This window comes from Rhizophagus irregularis, chromosome 3 (assembly GCF_026210795.1).
Source record: "Rhizophagus irregularis chromosome 3, complete sequence".
NCBI classification, from domain to species: Eukaryota; Fungi; Glomeromycota; class Glomeromycetes; order Glomerales; family Glomeraceae; genus Rhizophagus; species Rhizophagus irregularis.
The window spans coordinates 3,614,033-3,638,092 of NC_089431.1; the positions used below are offsets into that span (position 1 = coordinate 3,614,033).

The 24,060-nt window shown below is 26.8% G+C and overlaps 7 protein-coding genes across 7 annotated transcripts; 4 read left to right on the plus strand and 3 right to left on the minus strand.

Annotated features, from left to right (window-relative positions):
* Window positions 1-1,374: 1,374 nt before the first annotated feature.
* OCT59_020909 (uncharacterized protein) lies at window positions 1,375-1,656 on the plus strand (the record flags this gene model as incomplete). Its single annotated transcript, XM_066149487.1, has 1 exon — window positions 1,375-1,656. The coding sequence occupies one exon, from the start codon at window positions 1,375-1,377 to the stop codon at window positions 1,654-1,656; it is 282 nt and encodes a 93-aa protein (XP_065990387.1).
* A 646-nt stretch (window positions 1,657-2,302) lies between these two features.
* On the plus strand, window positions 2,303-4,083 carry OCT59_020910 (uncharacterized protein; the record flags this gene model as incomplete). Its single annotated transcript, XM_066149489.1, has 3 exons — window positions 2,303-3,635; window positions 3,687-3,809; window positions 3,881-4,083. 3 exons carry the CDS (start codon window positions 2,303-2,305, stop codon window positions 4,081-4,083), a joined length of 1,659 nt encoding a protein of 552 aa, XP_065990388.1.
* Window positions 4,084-6,878: 2,795 nt separating this feature from the next.
* Window positions 6,879-8,696, plus strand: OCT59_020911 (uncharacterized protein). Its single transcript, XM_025325629.2, has one exon. It carries the CDS (start codon window positions 6,914-6,916, stop codon window positions 8,537-8,539), a length of 1,626 nt encoding a protein of 541 aa, XP_025180334.1. The 5' UTR covers window positions 6,879-6,913; the 3' UTR covers window positions 8,540-8,696.
* Window positions 8,697-11,357: 2,661 nt separating this feature from the next.
* OCT59_020912 (uncharacterized protein) lies at window positions 11,358-12,861 on the plus strand (the record flags this gene model as incomplete). The annotated part of the gene is made up of 5 exons (XM_066149490.1): window positions 11,358-11,648; window positions 11,722-11,995; window positions 12,413-12,592; window positions 12,672-12,707; window positions 12,779-12,861. 5 exons carry the CDS (start codon window positions 11,358-11,360, stop codon window positions 12,859-12,861), a joined length of 864 nt encoding a protein of 287 aa, XP_065990389.1.
* A 2,882-nt stretch (window positions 12,862-15,743) lies between these two features.
* On the minus strand, window positions 15,744-16,568 carry OCT59_020913 (uncharacterized protein; the record flags this gene model as incomplete). The annotated part of the gene is made up of 2 exons (XM_066149491.1): window positions 15,744-16,109; window positions 16,335-16,568. The coding sequence occupies 2 exons, from the start codon at window positions 16,566-16,568 to the stop codon at window positions 15,744-15,746; spliced, it is 600 nt and encodes a 199-aa protein (XP_065990390.1).
* Window positions 16,569-21,439: 4,871 nt separating this feature from the next.
* On the minus strand, window positions 21,440-21,827 carry OCT59_020914 (uncharacterized protein; the record flags this gene model as incomplete). Its single annotated transcript, XM_066149492.1, has 2 exons — window positions 21,440-21,535; window positions 21,669-21,827. 2 exons carry the CDS (start codon window positions 21,825-21,827, stop codon window positions 21,440-21,442), a joined length of 255 nt encoding a protein of 84 aa, XP_065990391.1.
* A 588-nt stretch (window positions 21,828-22,415) lies between these two features.
* OCT59_020915 (uncharacterized protein) lies at window positions 22,416-22,790 on the minus strand (the record flags this gene model as incomplete). The annotated part of the gene is made up of 1 exon (XM_066149493.1): window positions 22,416-22,790. One exon carries the CDS (start codon window positions 22,788-22,790, stop codon window positions 22,416-22,418), a length of 375 nt encoding a protein of 124 aa, XP_065990392.1.
* Between the last annotated feature and the right edge of the window lie 1,270 nt (window positions 22,791-24,060).

Genomic DNA, 24,060 nt, shown 5'->3' on the forward strand with positions numbered 1-24,060 from the left:
TGATTAATATTCATTAACGATTCGATACAAAGAAAATAAAAATGGTTCAAAAATTTATGAGTATGGCGAATTTGCTATCTTTTTTTGAACTTAAGACTGAATAAAATTAGTAATTTTCCTTAAATCAAAAAAAAAAATAAACAATCACGACTCATAATTTGTAAATTATTCGTTTAAAAGGAAAATTAAAAAATTCCATGTCCTCGGAGAAATGTCCTGGCTTCAGCGCAAGATGTCCTTTGCCCAGTAAAAAGTTCTTGTACCAAATATAGGCCAATTATGAAATGAGCCCATTCGGTATAAAATTTGGCCATATTTATTTTAATTTTATCCCATTTATGGTCCAATTTTCGTACCAAACAGGCTCATGTATAAATTCAATACAAACCTAATATGAATTCAGTACAGGACTTTTTACTGGGTTGGTAAATGAGTTTCGATAAATTGTCCATTTAGGAAAAATGGCATTCCACTTCGGTGAAACATACTTCGGCAAATTGCTTTGGTGAAATGGTTTCATTGAGGTGGACTTCGACAACAAGTCCGAATACCTTTAAAAAAAGGTTCATTCATTATTATTATGAAATTTCCGTATTTTTTCACAGAAGAATTATTTAAAAATGGTTAATAATAAAGGGTTTTGTTTTTATCGCACCTGTGTTACGTCGCAACCCTATTTTGCGAATTCTCTTATGTGATCCTTAATGATTGTATAATCCTGTTTCTCGTTATCTTTCTCTCTTAACGTGCTTCTTTTCTTATATCGAACACTTGGCGTCAAACATTATAAATAAATATAAACGTCCATTTTTTGTTATCGTTATATTAGATCTACCTCATGAAAATTGATTCCATGTCTTTGTTAAGCGGATTTTGGTCTGGGCAGTTTTATATTTGAAGTTTCGTTTGTCGCTAGCTAATCTTTCCACATATTCCCACTTTCCTTGATTTAGGTCACGTGGAGTATCGGAAAAATGTTTAGCCAAGTAATCATTGGACATCGGCGATCTTACCAGACCTTTTGTTTCCATTACTCGTTTCTTTCTTTCTAATTCCTTTATTCTATTTTCTAAATTAGATATAGTGTCTTCATGTTACTTTGTTTCGTCTTTATGGCTCAATATTGTTCGTTCTTTTTTATATATTTATTTTTGATTTTTTATTCATTTTAAATAAATAATTATTTGTATAACCATTATTACTTTTTAATAAACATTATTTGATTACATAATATTATATCGGCTAAACTTGTAGATTTGTGTTCAGTTATGCACAGATTAATCTTATGTAACATTTAAAAGAAGTTCATTCATGAATTAATTAGGGAATTTCGTATTTTTTTTTCTTACCGAAAAAAATACAATAATTTAAAAAATGGACGACGATAAACTTTTAAAAAAATTATCACAAAATTTACTTGAAATTTTAGATGATGATGATGAATATTATGATATTACTATTGAAGTTGGAAGTGACACTTACGTTAAAATATTTCGTGCCCATATGAATATTTTAAATTATCGTTCTCCTTATTTACGAAGAATTTTATCAACTAATAAAAAGAAAAGTGATGGTACTTTGGTACAAGTTAAGTTGACAAGTATTTTACCTGAAATTTTTCAAATAATTTTAAGGTACCAAGTAATGAAATATTGAATTAACAAGTTGTTATAATAAATACTTTTATAATTATGAAATTTTTTTTTCATTTTAGATATACACTACCCTCCCAAAAGTATCCGGTCAACCAATAAAAATCATATTTTATTAATAATAATTAATATTTAGTTGGCCATCCATTGTTTTTAATGCATGCTTCAATTCAGCGTAGTATGCTCTCAATTAAATTAATGTAAGTTTCGGATGGAATTCTTTCCCACTCTTCTTTTAGCTGTTAATCCAGTCGTGTCCTAAAATTTCCAAAAAGTACCATTACAGACACAATTGTTCGATACAAGAATTTTAATCCTGATAGTTTCATGTCCTTTCCAAAGGCCAATAATTTGCCCACACTCACTCAATTCACTAGTTTTTCCCATTTTAAAAGTAGCTGAATGGCGTAGTAACAAAAAAAAAGCATTGGCAAAAATTGAGGCGTTATTATTTTTTTATTGCCAAATCTGGTACAAGTATCATAACACAATAAAAATACATTCATTTTAATCGTTAGAACCAGGGGAATTATTTTTTTTTAAAAAAAATAATACTTTATATATTCAATCTTGAGAAAATCAAGTTGAGCTTGACCGGATACTTTTTGGAGGGTAGTGTATTTATGGGGGAGGAATAACTCTGGAGGAATATGATAATTTATATTGTCAAAATCTTGGTTACTGCTTGTGAATTGAGTCTTAAAGAATTAGTCGTGTATATACAATCCTTTTTGACTAAAAATAAAACTGGCTGGATGGAATTAAATTTTAATTTGATATATCAAACGAGTTTTGAAAATAATTCTTTCTTGGAACTTCAAAAATATTGTACTGATTTAATGTCTAAATATCCAGATAAGATACTCAAATCATTAGATTTTTCTGCAACTCCGGAAAAACTTATTGTCTCGCTTATTCAAGATAATAAACTTCAAATGAGTGAAATTCAAATATGGGAACATGTTCTTAAATGGGGTCTTTCACAAAATCCTGAGCTTTCTTCAGACCCTTCTAGTTTTTCAAAGAATGATTTTAATTCTTTAAAGAATACATTACAACAATGTATTCCGTTTATTAAATTTTATAATTTAACTTCTAAAGAATTTTCAGATAAAGTATTACCCTATAAGAAAGTCTTACCAAAAGGATTATATAACGATTTATTAAAATCATTTTTAAATTTACATCCTAATAGCAAGCCAATTGGTATATCAGAACCTCAAATGACTAAGGAAATTAATGTTGATGACACTAAGAAATTATTCGAATGGTATATGAAAGCTGCTGAAGAAGGAAATTTAGGTGCACAAACTAATATAGGTTTTCATTATCAAAATGGAATTGGAGTCCCAAAAGATGAAAATAAAGCATTTGAGTGGTATATGAAAGCTGCTAAAGGAGGAAATTTAGATGCGCAAAATAATTTAGGTGATTGCTATAAAAATGGAATCGGAATATCTAAAAATAAAAATAAATCTTTTGAATGGTATATGAAAGCTGCTGAACGAGGAAACTTAATTGCACAAACCAATATAAGTCATTATTATCAAAATGGAATTGGAGTAGAAAAAAACTTGAACAAATCTATCCATTGGTATAGTAAAGCAGCAGAAGGTGGATGTGAAATAGCACAATATAATCTAGGATCTTTTTATGATGATGGATTGGGAATTGAAAAAAATGAAGTCAAAGCATTTGAATATTATATAAAATCGGCTGAAAAAGGATATTTAGACTCTCAAGTTAGACTTGGCTATTGTTATTATTATGGTTATGGAACGGAAAAAGATTTAAAAAAATCTTTTTATTGGTTTGAAAAAGCAGCAAAAAATGGATGCCTTGCAAATTATAATTTAGCTGAATTTTATGAATTAGGAATCAGTGTAGATAAAGATATAAATAAAGCATTTGAATCCTATAAAGAATCAGCAGAAAATGGATGTGTAGATGCAATATTTAGACTTGGATATTATTATGTAAATGGTATTGGAACTGAGGTTAATAAAGAAAAAGGATTTGAATTATTTAATTAAGCAGCTGGTAGAAATGTACTACCAAATAATTTAGAAGAAAGTGTAGTAAGTGATATGGATAAAGCGAATTATTGGTATCATAAAGCAGCAGAAAAGGAAAATAAAATTGCATTATATAAATTAGGTGAATGTTATGAGTTAGGTAAAGGTGTTTGTCAAAATGAAAGGCAAGCATTTGAATTTATAAAAGATCAGCTGAACAAGGATTTATTGATGCTCATTACAAACTTGGGAATATTTACTGTCATGGATATGAAATTGATAAAGAAAAAGCATTTGATTTATATAAATTTGCTGCGGAAGGAGGAAATATTGATGCACAGCTGGCTCTTGCATCTTTATACACACGATGCGAAGGTACTGAAAAAAATATAGAAAAAGGCTGTTTATTGGTATAAGAAAGCTAATGAAACCTTGAAGGAGGAGTATTTAGACACCCTTTTAAATATATTAACCTCAGATTAATATTATTTATGATCATCTTTGTATTATTTTACTTTATTATTTACTCATTATTTGTTAAAATATTAAATAATAAATACTTATAATTTATGTCCATTATTTAGTTACTATATAAATATTGTTGGTATAAACTCAATTTTTTTTTGTTATTCAAAATAATAAACTTCAAATGAGTGAAATTCAAATATGGGAATATGTTCTTAAATGGAGACTTGCACAAAATCCTGAGCTTTTTTCAGATCCTTCTAGTTTTTCAAATAATGATTTTAATTCTTTTAAAAAGAATACATTGCAACAATGTATTCCGTTTATTTTAATTTTATAATAATTTAACTTCCAAAGAATTTTCAGATAAAGTCTTACATTATAAGAAAGTCTTACCAAAAGGATTACTAGTATAAAACGATTTATTAAAATTATTTTTAAATTTACATCCTAATAGCAAGCCAAGTGGTATATCAAGAAACTAAAATGACTAATAAAATTAATATTGATGATCATGGAATGTGCAAAATAATTTAGGTAATTGCTATAATAAAAATGGAATCGGAATACCTAAAAATAAAAATAAATCTTTCGAATGGTATATGAAAGTCGCTAAAGGAGGAAATTTAAATGCACAAACTAATATCATAGGTCATTATTATCAAAATGGAATTGGAGCAGAAAAAAACTTGAACAAATCCATCCATTAGTATAGTAAAGCAGAAGAAGGTGGATGCGAAATAGCACAATATAAACTATGAAGTTGGATTGGGAGTTAAAAATGGAGTTAAAGCATTTGAATATATTAATAAATCAGCTGAAAGAGGATATTTAGAATCCCAAGTCAAACTTGGCTTTTTATATAATTGTGGCTATGGAATGGATAGAGATTTAAAAAAAGTTACTATTTATTGACTTGAAAAAGCAGCAAAATGAAAGAAAATAGCCTTGCAAAATATAATTTAGCTGAATGTTATGAATTAGGAATCATTGTAGATAGAAATATAAATAAAGCATTTGAATTCTATAAAGAATTTGCAGAAAAATGGATATGTAGGCGCAAAATTTATACATGGTGTAAATGGTATTGGAACCGAGGTTAAATAAAAAATGGATTTGAATTATTTAGTGAGGCGTAAAATTATATTTTTTTAGTTTCTATTTGATTAAAAAAAAATTTTTTATATAAATAATCTTACAACATTTGCGACTGTTATTACTATGATCAAACTTTTGAATCAAAACAATTTCAGTTGTTTAAATTCGAAATATCACATCAGTACTCGTGCAGATGAGCATCATATCCTTTTATAAAGATAACCCGAGGTGTCCCATATTAACATTATTAAATTCATTAAACAATGGATTGATAGAAGATTCATCAATGAATGATAATGTAATGATGATAAAATTATATTTCATACTTAATAAAAAACTGGTATTATTGCGCTTTTCAAATTGTGCTACCCCCTGCAGGCCATCTAATAAAAAAGATTATGAGATTATGACTACAGGATGATTACTGGACAAAAACTGGACAATTTTGTCCGGTAATTGTCCTGTAATCGTCCTATAATCATCCTATAATCGTCCTATAATCATAATCACTCAGTAATTGTCCAGTAATTGTCCTGTAATTGTCCTGTAATCATAATCATCAAGTAATTATAACGTATACAGAATTCTGAAAACTGCGATAATAAAAAAAATAGCTTTTATTAATGTTATTGTTTTTATGACGTAAAAATTATGATGATATTAAATATAACTCAAGTTTAAAATTTTTCTAGATTCTTAAATTCTTAATTACTTAGAGTTTAAATCGAAGTAAAAATCATACTGAACTATACTTGGGTTAGATGTTTGTCTTCAAAGTATCTTATTTATATACATTTTATTAAGAGTTTGTTTTTGCAAAATCCTGATAGCTCTTTGAACAAAAAAACTTTCATAATTCAAAATTTTCAAGTATCGTTCATTTTGTAATAAATTTAGTTACTATATAATCACTTTAATTACACTTTAAAAAATGATAACGTTAACTGAAACAGCTGAATGTCATTATTTATTTAGACTAGTCAATCGTTGAGTTATTCCTTCAAAAGTCTTTATACTTGCTCGAGCAGGAATTATTTCCAATATGATAGAATAGTAACAATTTGCATTATCTATAAAAAATTAGATTTTACAATTAACCGTATTATAACTTAAGTATAAATTATACATTTTTACATGTGAATTTTATTAAGAGCATTAGTAATAAACATAAACCTTCGTATAAAATTTGATTTTTTACTTATAAGTTAGCTTTTTTTGTATTTTGTTTAGAGTAAATTTTAGAAATTATAAAAGTAAGTAAATCTCTGTATCTCATGCTTAATGAACCAATTTTTTTATTTCTATTTTATGTGATATGCGATAATCACATGGTTTACACCTTTCCTGCCCACGTGATCATTGTAAAATATTTGTCACACGGTATCACACCCTCTGCATTTCCAACTTGGATTTTTTTCGAGGTGTGTAAAATTATAAAATTATTTTTCACATACTTATTCATCACGTAGTTAATTTCTTAATTCCGTAATGCCGGCCAAAAAGTCACGTGGGGCAGAAAAGTGAATCAGACATATATAGTGATCATGTTACCATGTGCAAATTTATGTAAGTTTAATTTGTGCGACAAACGGGAATTGCCGATCCGAAATTCATATATAATAAATTTGATGTAACTTTTAGTAATTTTGGTATCCCTTTTCTTTCTTCTCTCTTTCATTTAATATGGCATGTTCAAAATTTTTTTCAGGAGATTTGCCTGAGTTATTAAACGAAGTCATACAATATTTTCATTATGACTATAAAACATTACATTCATGCATATTAGTTAATAGATTATGGTGTCGTTTAGCAATTCCATTATTATGGGAAGATCCATTTTCAATCAAATTCCCTAAAAATCATCGTTTTATTGAAATTTATTTGCATAATTTAAGTGATGATGATAAAACAAAATTAAATGAATATATAATCCATAATGACATATTTCCTTCAAATACCTTATTTAATTATCCTAAATTTATTCAATGTTTAGATACACGTAATGTTTATAATTCTATTGAAATTTGGGCATCTACAATTGAAGAGAAACATTCCAGCTATTCACCTTCACGAATGTCAAACTTTGCAAAACTTATTTTTAGATCATTATTTCTAATATTCATTGAAAATGAAGTAAATTTGCATAGTTTTAAAGTTATGGCTGATGATGAAGAATTTGAATGTTTTGATGCGGCTTTTGAATTAATTTTACAAAATCCGAATTTCGTTCATAATATTAAAGATTTAACACTTGATTTTGATGATGCAACTGATAATGTAAGAAAATTTATAGGATTTCTCTGCTCTAACTGCAATTCGATTTCATCATTTTATTCTCAATATTCTCATTATTATCCAATAATTGAAGAAAATTTATCACAAATGATTAAGTTTCAAGAAAACCTTAAAAAGATTTCATTTTGTTATAATAATGATCCCCCTTTATATCTACTATTGTCATCTAATTGTTCAAACACATTAAATACAATTATATTTCATTATATTGACTTTAGAAATATAAATGTTTTAAGTGAAGTATTTAATCAATTGAATGTTTTAGAATCAATTCATATTGTTTATTGTTATTTTCTAGATTCTAAATTTATTCAACAAATTAATAATATTATAAAACCATTTAAATTAAAATCTTTATTTTTGAATTATGTGGATGAATTATTATTAGAACCGTTAATACAAAAATCTGGCAATTATTTAGAAAATTTTGGAATTACCAACTGTGAATTCCAACAATTAATACAATCACTTAAATTATATTGTAACAATATTAAATTGTTATATTTAACTATTGGACTAAATAACCAGAACATTAATTTATTATTTGATTTAATTAAAAATATGAGACAAAATCTTAATTATCTTATAATCAATTCCAGTTTCTTTAATATGAATAAAAATATTGAAATTAGTCCAATTATATTACAAAATTTAGGACAAATTCTTCCTTTTAAATTAGAATATTTGAATTTGGACCTTGTAATTAATGGAAGTGATTTAGAAATATTTTTAAAAAATTCCCAAAATACTTATACCAAAAAATTGTTAATTAGAAATAGAAAGAATGTAAAGAATGCAAGGAATGATGGAAGTCAAGATATTTTACCCTATATAAAAGAATATATAGTGAAAAAGAAAAGAGTTAAATATTTAGCTATTTTAGAATCTCTTTATGGAATAGGTGAAGATTTGTATTCTTTGAAAGATAAAGCAAAGGAATTTCAATTACATGATATTCAAGTTCTAAATTATAATGACTTTGATATTTATGATTATATAAAAGAAGCTTATTAGTTATTTATGCCAAATTTAGATTAATTCAAATATTGAAATTTTACGCTTAAGAATTTAAAATTCGTTCCCTTTGTTATATTTTAGTTTGAAATATAACAACTTGAAAATTTAATAAAAAAGAAATAGCAAAATAATATATTTAAAATTAGCTAGAATACATATAATCAAAAGAATTTATGTTTTTTTTTTGAATTAATGATAAATGAAATTATTAAATCTTTTATATTTATCTCAAAAAAAAATTGAATTTTCAATTTGTAAACTTTTTAGTTGTTTATTAAAATAAAAAAAAATATTTGAATTTTAATATTTTACTTTGACTGTTTTCATCCATTTTTTAAACAGTACACGGACTTTATGAACTAAATCTTTTGAGTGTTACTTCATCCATTTCGCTAAGAATTTTGTGAATTGCACTGGGTCGTGTATTTTTTTTGTCGATTCAAAGTTATTTGATGTAGATGCTATCTTTGCTTGGAAAGTTTTGGCATACTTTATAATAAAACTTAGAAAATATTAAAAAGTTTATTTATATGAAAGCGATGATTTTGGTTATTTAAAGTTTATTTATATAGGTGAAGGAGATTTTGGTGATGCTGATCATTTTCGATGTAAATTATCAAAGTAATATTTCAAAACTACTCTCCTCATTTAATTTTAAATGTAAAGGGTTCTAGCTGCTTCCATATAATTAACAGAACCTATGCTTTATGATAATGTTGCAAAAATAGTAATAAATTGGTTTCTTGATATAAAATTATCCTATAAAGATTTAGTTAATGGTTGTTTGTCATGAAATCTTCCAAAAAAATTAAAAATAAGTTGTTTAAAGATCATAGAATGAAAAAACGCAACATTACGTTAAAGTTTGGAATAAATTATTGATCTAACTTGATAATATTTATAAATCAAGATAAGTAGTAGTGGAAGTAGAGTGTATAAGAGGTTAAAGTTGGCATGCTTAAAGTAAGGCAAATGCTAAGCGAATCTTAAGCAAATGCTATTTATTATTTGTGTGCCTAAAAAATCACTTATTATATAGGTTATACTAAATTTTGATAAGCATAGAATATCGCACACGACACACCCCAATGTAACATGCCGAATGAATACCAGATATATAGTTATAACAATCATAATATTAAGGATGTGGATAGAAGATATAGTGATTAACGATGATTATGTCAAATAATTGTTAAATGTATTTTGCTAATACATAATACATGATAAATTGTGTGTCTATAAGTTGAATTTCGCAAGGCATTAAATTGTCCAATAAATTATAGGGTATTGTTTAAATCATTTCGGTATGATATAGTGTAGCAGTTATGGATTGGTTGTTTACTTACAGTTAGACATCAATAATTACTGGTCTGACAATCTAATTTAATAATTTTGCTGTGTGAATATATTATTATTACTAAAGTTACAGATATGATACGAAACCAAATATATAAAGATCGTACTTGTAATAACACAAGCCAAATTGCGTCCAACTGATAATTAAAAGTAAAGAAGCTGAAATTGCACAAATAAAAGAAAAAAATAAGTTTATAAAAATAAAAAATTATTATAAATTCACTAAAATTTTTATGTAGTAAAAATTCTCTAAAAGATTGACTTTTTTTATAATATAATTAGCGTCTAAGGCATTATTGTTATTTAAAGTCATCTTGTTCTTATCTTTTGATTTTAATCAGCAAGTTTTTTTCTACTCGAACACTATAAATATTCTGAGATTTAATAATTTTATATACTTTCTATAATTTTATCTTCAGTATAAAATTCATGTAAAAGTTTAAAAAAGGAATTTCAATAGTTAAAGTAATTTCATTAATTATAAAAAAACCATAACAATATATTTTATTTAGGGCTGATTTTTTAATTCACTATTTAATTTAACACCTAATACAAAATTTTTTTTTTTTGAAAAATTTCATTATAATTATACTTTTATTTGAAAATAAATTTTACAAATACGTTTATAAAAATTAAGTAATCCTTTCAAGACTTTAAAACAAATCATTTAAACATTAAATAATCGGATCATTTAACGAATATAAGTAACTTTATTCCAGCAACTTGGATATTCTTAATTTACTTTTAAATGGACACTTTTAGCTTTCTCAATTTTTGATTACGTCATAATATGTTCCTTATGATTATTAATCCATTATTTCCAGTCTCATAAATCATTGTATTGACACTTAATAATTTCTAGTCTTCAATCTTCATATTTTTATTATTAATTGATACTTAAATATTTCCTTTTACCAATTATAAAAAGCACGTTTTAAACGATTTTTTATTTTAATATAATTCCAAATGATCAAAATCCATACGTTAGGATTGTAATAATTCACGTGTTTACAATGATTAACTTATTATAGGAATATTTCCAAAAATATAACTTAATCCGCTGTGTCACGTATGCAGTTATGCAGTATCATGTGTGACTATAAAATTCTTTGCATGTTATATAGAATTCTTGCCATCATTTTCTAGAAATTCGTATTTCTATTAAAGACTTCTAGAAATTGTGTACAGAATTCGAAAAAAGAATTCTTTGTTTAATTATTAAATTTTAAAACATATATATTAGACAGCAGTTTTCCTTGACCCAAATTAAAAAACTAATTTTTTTTTATAAAAAAGCATGGAACAACCAACAAACTCATAAAACAATACATTTCTAATTCAACAAACACAAACCATTGTTGAATCAAAATATAAAAGAAGTAAATGTCCCGAATGTAACAAAAGAAGGAAACCTTTAGATGAAAGCCATCAGATATGTCACGTTTTTTACAAAATAAAGATGGTATATAAGTACGGATCAAGTGGAAACAAAATTATTGATGATTTTATCAGATATACACAAATCAATCTTGTTAATGAAAACGGGAAAATGGAATATGTTCCTTATGAACAATTCATAAATATAGAATTTATTGCTGAAGGAGGTTTTAGTAAAATTTATAAAGCTACTTGGATTGATGGCCTAGTTATTAATTATAGTAACAAAAAATATATTCGTTCCCAAAATTATACAGTTGTCCTCAAAAAAATTAATGATTCTAAAAACATCACATCTAAGGAGTTGAACGAGGTACAATACATAGTATGCCGTTTAATCAACAAACCTTATCATTAATAAGATTAATAAGCTTTCTTCATTTTAGCTCAAGATATTTTATGATTATTCATCAAAAAATAAAGATGATTATTATATTGCCAGATATTTTAAAATTACTCAAGATCCTAATTCTCAAGATATCATGATTATCATGCCATATTATGATTCAGGTGACTTGAAACGTTACATTACTAAAGATTTTTTTAATATTAACTGGAGTGAAAAGCTATGGAGATTATTAGGTATAGCAATTGGACTTGATCAAATACATAAATTAAATATTATCCACAGAGATTTACATAGTGGAAATATCTTTACTGGTAAATATGATTCCATGTTTATAGGCGATCTAGGAATTAGTAAATCTGCAACTGAATCTACAGATAATACAAATTAAAATTATGGTATTATTCCTTATATGGCACCAGAGATTTTTCAAGGACAGAAATATACCGAAGCTTCAGATATATATAGTTTTGGAATGATTATGTGGGAGTTAATGACAGGTAGAAGACCTTTTTGGGATCGAAATCATGATACGGAACTTATTATTGATATTTGTGATGGTTTAAGACCACCAATTGTTACGAATGCACCTGAAGGATATATTGAATTAATGAAAGAATGCTGGCATTTGGATCCAAGTAAAAGGCCACAGATTACTGATATAAATAACGGAATTATGATATTGACAAATAATGAACGGAACATAATATATAATTCAAGTAAAATTATAGAATCAACAGATATTGGACCTGTACCAAAAAGTAATCCAGGTGCCATTTATAAGAGTAGATCTTTAAGTGCCATGATTAATTCTGCAATGTCTTTAAGGAGTTCAAGAAATCAATCTATTAATTTAGAAAAATTCAAAAAAAGGTTTGAGGATGATTTAATCGAAGATAGTAATGATAATGGTATGATACTTGTAAATCGCAAATAAATTTAATTGATAAACTTTACTAAATTATTGTACTAATTAAAAAATACGTCTAGGTCAAAGTATTAAAAGAGAAAATTGTAAAAATGAAGGTAATTACATTTTCGTAAAAATACATCAAATTCATAATTTAATTTAATAAAATCGTGTAAATATTCTTTAGATTATCTTACAAAAGAATTCGACTTAGATATTGATACGGATTTTAAGCATACTTTTATGCATACTGTAAACGAAAACTCTTAGTTAATATTACAAGTCTAGGAACTAGGATATACCAAGGAAGATATCGATACTTTGAATTATCAAAATTTATAAAGTAATTTTTCTTTTTAAACATGATCATCGTCAATATTAACAATTGGTTATATATCAAGTTATAGTAAATTCATTTATTATTTGTAGTCTTAAATTTATATCACCAGTATATTTATATTTCAGTTTAAAACATGTATTGATTTTTTGATTTTTTATTGTATCTTTTTTCAAATTTTCTTTATTCATATATTTATAGCTAATAGCTAATTTCAAAAAGGTCGGGACACTTGGCAAATTTTAAAGAACTCTGAAATATTCAGTAAAAGCTTGATATAAAATAAAAATTATACGCTAATTTTGAAGTATTGTTCCGAGAATGGTGGTATAATTTTATCTTATCTTGAAATAAAATAAAATAAAATTAAATAATATGAGCTTTACCAAATATTTCCGAGTTCTTTAGAATTTGCTAAATGTCCTGAAATCAGCTGCATATGACTATAAAAATTGTTGATATGATTAGTTTAAATTTAGTTAACTTAATTAATTTGATTTTTATTAAAATAAAAAATTTCATTTATTTACTTACAAACTCAATTAAGATGGATGATGAATATAGAAAATCATAAATATAAAAAAATTAACATAGAAGTAATTAAAATAATCGTTATTATAAACAATTTTTAAAATAATTGCCCATAATCGCTATATAAAATGGAAATCTAGACGACAATAGAATATATTTACGATCATATTTCCACCGTAAGAATGTTCCTAAAATCGAATATATTTAAAAATTAAATGATAAAAATCGAAAATTAATTAAAAGTACTTACGATAGAAAATAAATAAAGTTCCTAAAAAACTAAAGATATTGACTGTTAATGGAATAATCATCACAATGTAAAAATCAGTTTCAACACCATAACCATAATTTACTTTTTGCTGGACATTATTTATAGTATCATAAATAAAAGAAAGAATGAGGTAAATATAGTGATATGAATCATATGAATCGAATATGATAGTAAACTCATTTTTCTTTATAAATTATAAGAATGCGAGAATTATCGTATTGTGTGAGATGGCAACACCTTTATATAACATGTATATCAATAATATATTACCCGTTTACGAATATTAATCAAAATTAAAAAGATTGTGATACAGACCTTTACGAATATCATGTCTACACTTTCCATAAACACTTTAATAACAATTTTGTATCGTTTTAATTTATCCTATTGTAATAAGTACAGGTTATAAAGTAATCATCACGCGGATCCTAACTGTAAACTATAATTGTAAACATTGTTTTGAGGTCTTGAGTATAAAGATTTAAGCTTATCAATTCAATGACTTGGTATATTTGTTTATTTTATTTTATTTTATTTTATGTGAAGTTAGGATAGACAATTAATCAGGATATATACCCTCAAAAGGGAATTAATCCTACTTCTTGCTATCATCTATTCTAGAACACCCGAACTTCTTTATAAATGGTAACTAGAGAACTCCTTTGCTACTACCAACATAGGAGCGGCCAGGAAAAATAAAACAAACCGCTAAAAATAATGATCCCGTATTTTTCTTTCAACATAAAAGTTGCCACCTGTAAATACTGTCATAGGTGGAGTGGTTCACACTATTCTAATTGTTTTTGTAAAAAAAATATCAAACCATCCCAAAAGGGAATACAAACTAGAAATAGAAAATATCTATATATATTTAAAAATGACTTCTAAAAAAAAACAATAAAACTATATAATAAAATAGTTAATGAAGAAAAATTAAATCTAAAAATTTGGACGGACCCGCCTTCAAGAAGTCATCGAATAATCACATAGAGTCAAAGCGGGAGCATACCTTACGTATCAGTCGACGTTCAGTATGATTAGCATCACTATTACAAACAGATGGTGAAGTGTACATCACTAAATTTTCAGGCTGACCAGCAACTGTTATTGGACATATGTCCACTAACTGTCTATTGACAGACCCTCCGCAGGTTGGACGTTATATTATGTACGTCCATAAACCGTAAACTTCAGGTATATGGACGTCTAATTAAAATTATATTTGGTATTTATATACAATATTATTGTATATAATATTAAATTAAAATTTACCTGCCTTAAGATTTGAACCTAGGACCTTAAATACTTTTTCGCGACCTAACCATTAGACTATTTAAACTTTTAATATATAATATATAAATTTTTAATTTATTTAAGTTGAAATTATTAAGTTAATACTAATAAAATGTAGTTTATTACTAGTGACCAGTTTGGACGATCTTTAAATTTCGGTTATAAGACAGTATTGTCTGATTACTGTCCGCAAATATAATGATTATACCAATTAATGAGTTAATTGTCCATTAACAGTTATTGGACACATTTTTCGTTAATTTTATGTAAAAATCCTAATGTAAAATTTACGATTTTGATCAGGGATAGTTATTGGACTTCCTGATAATTTAGTGATGTATGTTCTAAGAATAGAAACTGGACAATCCCATTACGGGTTCTTTTTTTGTTAGGAGAACTTAAATCGTAATTGATATTATTATTCAATAATGTATCCCTTTTATTAGGGTGAAATTCTTTACGTTTCATGTCATCGGAAATATTTCTGTCTTTTTCGATGGAAAATTTGTCAAGAAATTTTTGATAGGAATGTAGACGCTTGTTATATTTATCCATATATTCCTTGTAATCAACTTCAATGTTGGTGAACTGACATCTCAAATCATTTCTTGTAACGTTATATCGACGCTTTTCATTATTAAGATAGTTTTCATGATAAGTAACCAAACTTTGATGATAAAAAGTTGAAAGTTCTGTAAGACGTGTTTTCTGTTCCTCACATTATTCATAGTGCTTTTTTGTTGATCCATGCTTGAAGATATGTTGAGCCTTTAATTGTGTCTGTTCCTTTTTCGCCTGTGATTTTGCGATCTTTGCTGCTTCAATGCGCCTTTGTTTGAGTAAATCATCCATATAAGTAAACCATTGATGAGAACCAGGGGCGATAAAAACGTCATCGGTGGAGTAAATTGGGTGAGGCGGGATAATGTCCTGATACTTAACAGGAATAAACATATTTGGTCGTGGACTAAAATTTTTGACTGTAGGTATAAGAGCATCACGAGGGAGTAAGAAATTATAATCTTTTTTCCAGGGAGTGGACCTGGCTATTTTGTAGAGTAAATGTTCAATCCTAATCGGTAAAATCTGTGAGTCAGTGAAAAGGAATCAATGGCATCTGCCAATATTCACATAATCTCCAAAAGTTAGATCACTATTTTTGTTCAGGGACTTGTATTTATTAAAGGTCCTTCGATATGAACGATCGTAATGTTCTTTCTGTTTTCTTGCAATACATGAATTGGAACTCATTGAGCGTTTAAGATTGCTCAATTTTTTCATATAAATGTGTTTGTGACCAGATAATCATACGTGATCAAGAGAATAAGCGCTATAACTAGCTTGATAAGATATCCCTGTTCTATTTGAAAAAATGTCTTTCTTGTAATTAGAAGACCATCGAGTATGAAGAAGATTAGCATGAGAGACTTTAGAATTATTAAAGATAGGTAAATCTTTAGAAATATTCCTATTCGTTGAGCTGACAGAAATATCTTGATAATGTTTGATAAAGTGAGAGCCGCAAGCGTGTCTATTATCAGACATAATAATTGGACTAGGAATTATACAAGTTGACTAAATAAAGGACAAATCAATTGCATGATTGCAAGGAATATAGATACCAAAGTAAAAGCAGTATTTTTTGTAAGAAAAATTAAAAAAAGTTTTTGTAGATTTATTTCGCTGATCACTTTTTTGTTCACATGATTTGATAAATTAATATACTCCAATAATTTCTTGCAAACAAGATTGAAATATTTTTTTTGAATTCATCGAGGAATAACTCTTTGTCCAGAAAAAAAATGCTGAAGTCCTTTGCTAATTTGATATTTGGCATTAGGGAGTTTACTCGTGAAAATGTATTTAATCGGTTACTAGACATATGATAATCATTTGTGTGTATTCATAAATGAATTTCATTGGTGTCTGGAATTTGATCAACCATCTCAAAAAAGAAACTTTTTGAACGTCTAAATTCGTAGATCTTGTTATAACCAATTCGTTAACCTTTGGTCACATGAAATTTTTTGAAAAAAATGAGAAGAGGAGTCTGCGCATTCTCGCCAGAATTATATGTAAAAGGAGGAGTTGTAGAAGTAATATCCTTTTTTAAGGTAATAATTTTGTTGACAAGAGATGAATTTTCAGGGAGACTGTTCTGTAGTTCAGTATAGTCACATGATGGTATTATAGGAAGACTTGAAGAGGACGTTATATGTTCATCATTAATTGAAGTATTTGAAGAATAAATATCTTCGTGTTGAAAAGGGTGAGTAGTTACTCAAAAATAATCATTAATATCGAGAGAAAGTAAGTCCTTTGTGGTAAGTGTATCATAGTTATTGGACTTATTTGTGTCATTATATAAGTCAGCAACTGGTGTTCTAGTATATGTGTCTATTTAAACGAAAGAATTTTCTGCTGGTGGTGCAGACCAGTCTATAACGACATGGGTTGAAGAAGTTATAGTCCCTTGAGTTCAGGTTAAAGTAAGAACAAAAACCTTGTATGCAACTGAAGCGCCCTTCAGGAACTCTTCCCCTTTGGCATTTCAGCATAGTGGAAACTAAAAAAAAAACCTTGCACTTTTTACTGCGGAAAACAAACAAAAATAAAAAAAAGGAAAAAGAGTTTCTTTTTTTGGTATATTTGTTTATTTCATCATTGGCGCATTGTTAAATTAATATGTGACATCACGTGATTTAATTTTCTGAAGGCCAATGTATTACGTACACAAAAATGATCACGACATAATTATAATTAAGTAATCACAATAAATTAAATTTGACATTTATTTCTTTGATTGGTTTGTACAGTACAATAATTCAAAAATTTTTTTTTAAATAAACGTGTATTGTAACTATAAAAACTATAAAATTTAAATTTATTTTATCTTGTAATAATTTTATAATAGAAGAGATTTTCATGTTAAATACAAACATAATGCTCATACTTAAAATAAATTTTCATTTATATCAATTCGATAAAATCAAATAAAATAAAGCAAGAATCTGACATCTGGATAAAAATTTGATCGGCTCATATTTCAGGGCCCAAGAATTTTTTGGATGTTCACCTGGATACTTTATATATTTTAGTACATTTTCTGAAAAAAAAGTTTATCATACGGCAAAATAGACAATATTTAATATGCAAATTTCACAATATTGCAATCAACAATCAATTTGTAATAAATAAAAAAATTACTAAAATCAAACCATAAATATTTCTTGTGAGCTACATAGTATAGTGGGTCTTTTTTTTAAATGTACAAGTTACAGTATTTCATAACTTAATTTAATAAAGTGTTTCATATAGGAAAGAATAAATAATTTTTTTTTATCATTCATCTTTTGTTTTTGCTAAAACTAGATTCCTAAATACTTGTTTCAAAGATTCTAGAGATTCATATGATTCCTGCTTAGTAAATTGAAATAATTATTTTTTTTATTTTTGTAACTCTTTTTTTTATTTAGTAGATTCAGAATAGGACTTCTGGAAAAATGTAAGAATAAACTAAATTTTGCATGTATTATTACGATGCTTAGTTAAAGTTAGTGCTCCGCAAAATTCAGGTCTAACCTGGATAATTCAACCTGAGTGAATTTTAAATCGGATCAGTACTAGCAATTTTAATAACCTGTGACCCGCATGACCCGACCCATCAGGTTGGGTCATTCATTTCCTTGACTTGAGTTTTGACCTGAATTAGATCCGGATGATCATTAAAATCACTGATCACAATTGATTACGCGTTAATATTGATTACGTTTATATAATTTTGTTAGATGAATGAGGTAGTATATCCTCACTTAGCGAAAATTGCTAGAGACACCTTGCAATTATGGGTATGTGTATGAATTATTATTTTAATTATTAACATTACATTAACTAATAAGTTGATTTTGATGATTAATAAAGCAACCAGCATTCCAGTAGTTTCTGGTAGAACCGATTTGATAGCTGCAAAAAGATGTAGTCTTAAAGCAAATACAATTATAGCATGAATGTATTTAAAGTCCTGGCAAGACATAAAGTATAGTCAAATTTCTGTTAAAGCAAGTGATATAATTTTGATTTTATAGTTCAAATATAAAGCAATAAATAAACAGGAATTGAAGATATCTTTAAATTCGTACTTAGCTTTAGTTTTAATAACAAAAAGTTGTGACCTATATGATCATCTTGTAGATCAATTACCTTGCGTTATTGAAAAAATTATATTTGAAAAAATATTTTTGATATATTACTAAGCATACAGTATATTATCCAATGAAAATTTTGGGTCTAACCTGGGTTATTCAAATTAAATATACTCAGGTCAGGTTAAAATTGGATCATTTCTATTTTTGCCAGGTCGAGTCAGATATATCCTCCAAACCTGACCGAATCTGACCCAGTAGGAGCACTAGTTATTAAAGTATATTTATTAAAGGATTAATTTTATATTCACCAGTGGTTAATTTAAAATTAATTTACCAGGTGGTGAATTTTACCTCTAGTGAATTTACCAGTAATATGATAATTTTAGTTTTATATTAATTTTGTTTGTATTACATTTTACAATTTCATACACGTAAATAAAAATTTTTTTATAAATTTTTTTAAACTGTAACTTTTTTCCAAATATACTATTAAACCCATACAACTCAATTTCATAAATTAGAAATAAAATTTATAAAGAAATTTGTGTTTTTTGTACTGTCTAACTCCTAAAGTTTTATATTTTTTATTTAATAAATTTAGAGTGTAATTTCACCACTTTAGTCATATGAAATCAACTTCTTTTATTAATTGAAAGTTGTTCAATAGAGCCAAAACTACTTGTATATTATTTTTATAAGTGTAAATATAATACATATAAAGAAACCCATATTTTTCATAATGGTACTAACTTTCAAATTTTTTTTTATTTATTAACTTCGGAGCGTAATTTCACCACTTTAGTCAAATGAAATCGACTTAATTGACTTTCTAAATTAATTGAAAATTATTCAGCAAAGTCAAAACTATTTGTATATTAATTTTCATGGGTGTAGGTATAATACATATGGAGAAACTTACATTTTAAATAACTGTACTAACTTTCAAATTTTTTTTTCTGTTTATTAACTTCAGCGTGTAATTTCACCACTTTAGTCAAATGAAATTGACTTTCTAAATTAATTGAAAATTATTCAGCAAGGTCAAAACTACTTGTATATTAATTTTTATGGGTATAGATATAATACATATGGAAAAATCTACATTTTTCATATAAATGGTACTAACTTTCAAATTTTTCTTTTTTCCATTTACTAACTTTAGAGTGTAATTTCACCATTTTAGTCAAATGAAATTTACTTCCTTTATTAATTGAAAGTTGTTTAGCAGTATAAAATCTACTTAATACTTGTAAGATTTATCACATTTTTTATAATAATACTAACTTATGAATTATTGTATAATATATATTAGTTATTTAATAGGGGAGTTAGAATATCACTGAACTGTGAGGCAGTTCAGATGATATTTTAACACCCCTATCAAATAACTGTGTTATTCTGCAGCCGCCAATGATCATCTTATAATTACAATAAACTAGTATTAATTAAACAACATCAAAAATATCAATAATAATTATGCAATAGTAGTTTATTTATCATTTAATAAAAAAATATCAGCATGATGAAAAAAGCATGATCCTATTTGGCTGTAGAATAAATTATTATATTTAAACTATATATTTTATATAAATATTTTTATTAATAAAATTATTAGTTTTTTCAAAACAAAACAATTAAATTTTAATAAATTATGTAATATAGGTGAACTTTACCTTGGGTAAATTTCACCACTGGTGAACGTTAAGATCATTTAATAAATCTTAAAAACATATATGCCAAATTTAAAAAACATATTTACTAAATATTTACTTCTTCAATAATAATTTTTTTATGTATAGTAACGATCTTTTGAATGGTTATTAAGCAGTTTCTTTAATTAAAAAATCAGTTTCAAAGTAATTTGAAACTCACCTACTAACATAAATACATAAGATTTACAATGTGCTGGAATTTGACTGTTGGCTGGAATTTAAGTGAGATCAAAGAATACGAGAATTATTATTCTCATAAGCTGGTGCCAGTATTCAAAGAGGATGAAAGGATTGAGGATTTTCATTTGCAAGTTAAGCTATATAAACATATGTCTTAAGTACTGATCATAATGGCAGAGTTTTTGAAATCCACAGCTTTGTGTGCTCTTGACACAGAAACTAGTGATTTTTATAGGTGGTAAGAATACCATATTTCAGTTCATTTTTTCCCATATAATTATATATTTGTTGGACTACCATTCTTGCCTTTCTATTCATTTTGTAAAAATCAGGGAATGTCTGTTCACTGATATCTTGCAAAATATGTTCTCTTTTGACTTCAATAACCAAAATTAATAGTTTCGCAAGATAGTGGCAATTGAGGTCTGGTATGCATTACTATGAATTTTTCACCTTGAATAGCTGTAATCCAGTCCTGTAAGTTTATTTAATATTTGACAAATATTAAAGTCAAATATATCTTGAACATTCTCTTTGTTTATTATTTCTTTCACCACAAAATTTGGCCTCTCAAATCTTGGGTGTTCCTTGAAGTAGAAGTGACTTACTTCCTTGAAAAAGTCTTCCCAAAGGAGTATACTTATTGGTGAGTCAACATTAACCCTTGTAGTATTCTTTGATTTGAAACAATCATTAGATATGATTGATGGTGGAATATACAACAATGCTTCATATTCTTCTAGGCTTAGAACTAGAAACAAAGACATATTGAGTGAATATTACAAGTGACAAATATTTACTGTACATGCTGTACCAACATTTACATAACAACTTAACAATAACATGGACATGCTCCTTGGGGGTAAGCTAGAAAAGTATTTCAAAATCTTTCTTGTTGCAAGAAGTTCATCTTTGTCTTGCAATGAAAGATTAATTAGCTGATCTTCACGATCATCAGAAATTTTCACTTTTCATAGCCTAATGTCTTTTATGTCAAAGTTTGTGTATTTTTCTTCTTGATAATGTCCTTAAGTTTGCAAATACTATTGTTTTTCTCAATGTCAACTTCAAAAGCATTTGCAAATGTATCTCCTTTAAGAAGACAGATGAAAGAAATAATAGATTGGGGTATTTTGATGATGAAATATTTTCTTTCTTATTATTCTTTCATTTTCTTTTTATCTCACCACATTCTTCAATCACCCCCTCCCAGAATGTTTGCAATTCTTTTGCATAATGTGAACAGTCTTGCTTTGCTTGTTATAAAAAAGAAGTTTATTAGCAGTGTGCACCAACTTGGTATTGCTAAACATCACACAGTGGCCATCACTGCTAGTGAACTTTAGCAATTTTTTTTATTTATTAGTAGAGACACATAGCCAAGTCCCTCCTCCAGAACCCAGCAGACCTTTACCAAATACAAAGTTCAGATGCCTGAATTGAGAGTTTGGAGTGGATACCAAGTTTGTCAATCCAGTAATTCTCCTGATTAGCATTATAGGTAACCCAGAGTTGCCATCTCTTTGCAAAATAAAAATACGTGCCTCTTTTTCTATTGCTGTAAAATTATTTGGATCCAAACATTTCGCTTCTCTTAAAAATTGTTTAACCCAAACATCATCATTACGATTCAAGCCATTCAAAAATGATGATATTACAATAACATCATGGTGGAAAGAAAGGAAACTAAAGTATGTCCAGTTCCTATATTTTCTCAAATGAAAGGCCATTTCTGGAAAGTCAAAAAATAGATTTATATGATAAAAAATGTATAAAAAAAGTGGTTTATTTTATTTGACAAAGTATTTGGCGATATTATAAATTCTTTCCAAGGTGTCGTATGTGGAAATGAAAGTAGTCCGTGTAGAAAAATACAAGATTAGGGACGAACAAAAACTTATCATTGTAACTGATGTAATATTCAGGTTTGCTCATTTTGCTCTAAGATAATGAGAGAATGATCTTGTTAGTATTTCTTAAAAAATAATGTAAACAGAAGGACCTTTAAATACAAAAAATTATACTTATATTTCTACACATGCACTGACAATTCGATTAAGCCAGTTTAGTAAATATACTAGGAAACGGGAACCGTTGTAAGTCCGGAGCGAGGTATAATAAATAAAGATGTAGCGATATTCTACTAATTAGCAGCATAAGGCCTTGGAATTCCGGTAATTTTCTGCTGATTAGCAGCATAAGGCCTTGGAATTCCAGTAATTTTCTGCTGATTAGCAGCATAACACCTTGGAATTCCTGGACAGAGAAACTCACGTGATTGAAAATTTACACGTTATTTCCATAGATCATCATAGTGCGTAGACATATATAGTCCTTCGCTTCGCTCCGGACAATCAGTTAATATCAGTCTGAAAATAATGATTAAACTATCTGTTTGCTTAATCAGAGTTTTAGGGCGTGAAGATTAAAAAGTCTCACTATAAAAAATTTTAATGATCATTTTATCGTAGAGTAAAAAACAGACAATAGCCTTTTCCTATTCGGTAATCTGTCGTACTCTCTGAAATATAGTGGTACAATTTTTTTTTATATTTTTTAAAATAAAGTGCCCCATAGACTCCCAGTTAAACGATCATCAAAACACTTGCAAAGTATACTCTTTTTTGGTTGTGATCTACGCGAAAAGTTTACCTGCGAATTTAATATCTTAGATTTAGATTATAGATTTAGGAATAAGAATAATGAATCCTAAATCTAAGAGTATGACGCCCACCCTCCCTCCTTACGAATAGATGGGCTATATATATATTTTTTTCTTCATTTTTTTTTTTCATTAAAAAAAAAAAGTAAAAAAAAAATTGTGTTACTCTACATATTACGCAATATTTACTTACAAAAACTTGTAGAAAAAATTTTTTATGTATTACTCAATATTACTTTATTACACAATTTATTACACAATTTTATTACAGAAAAATATAAATTTATTATTCAAAAAAATTTTCATAAAAAATATAAAAAAAAATTTTTTGTTACTCA

Bases quoted from the DNA above. Each gene is read 5' to 3' on its own strand.
- OCT59_020911 (XM_025325629.2), top strand. From the start codon at position 6,914: ATGGCATGTTCAAAATTTTTTTCAGGAGATTTGCCTGAGTTATTAAAC.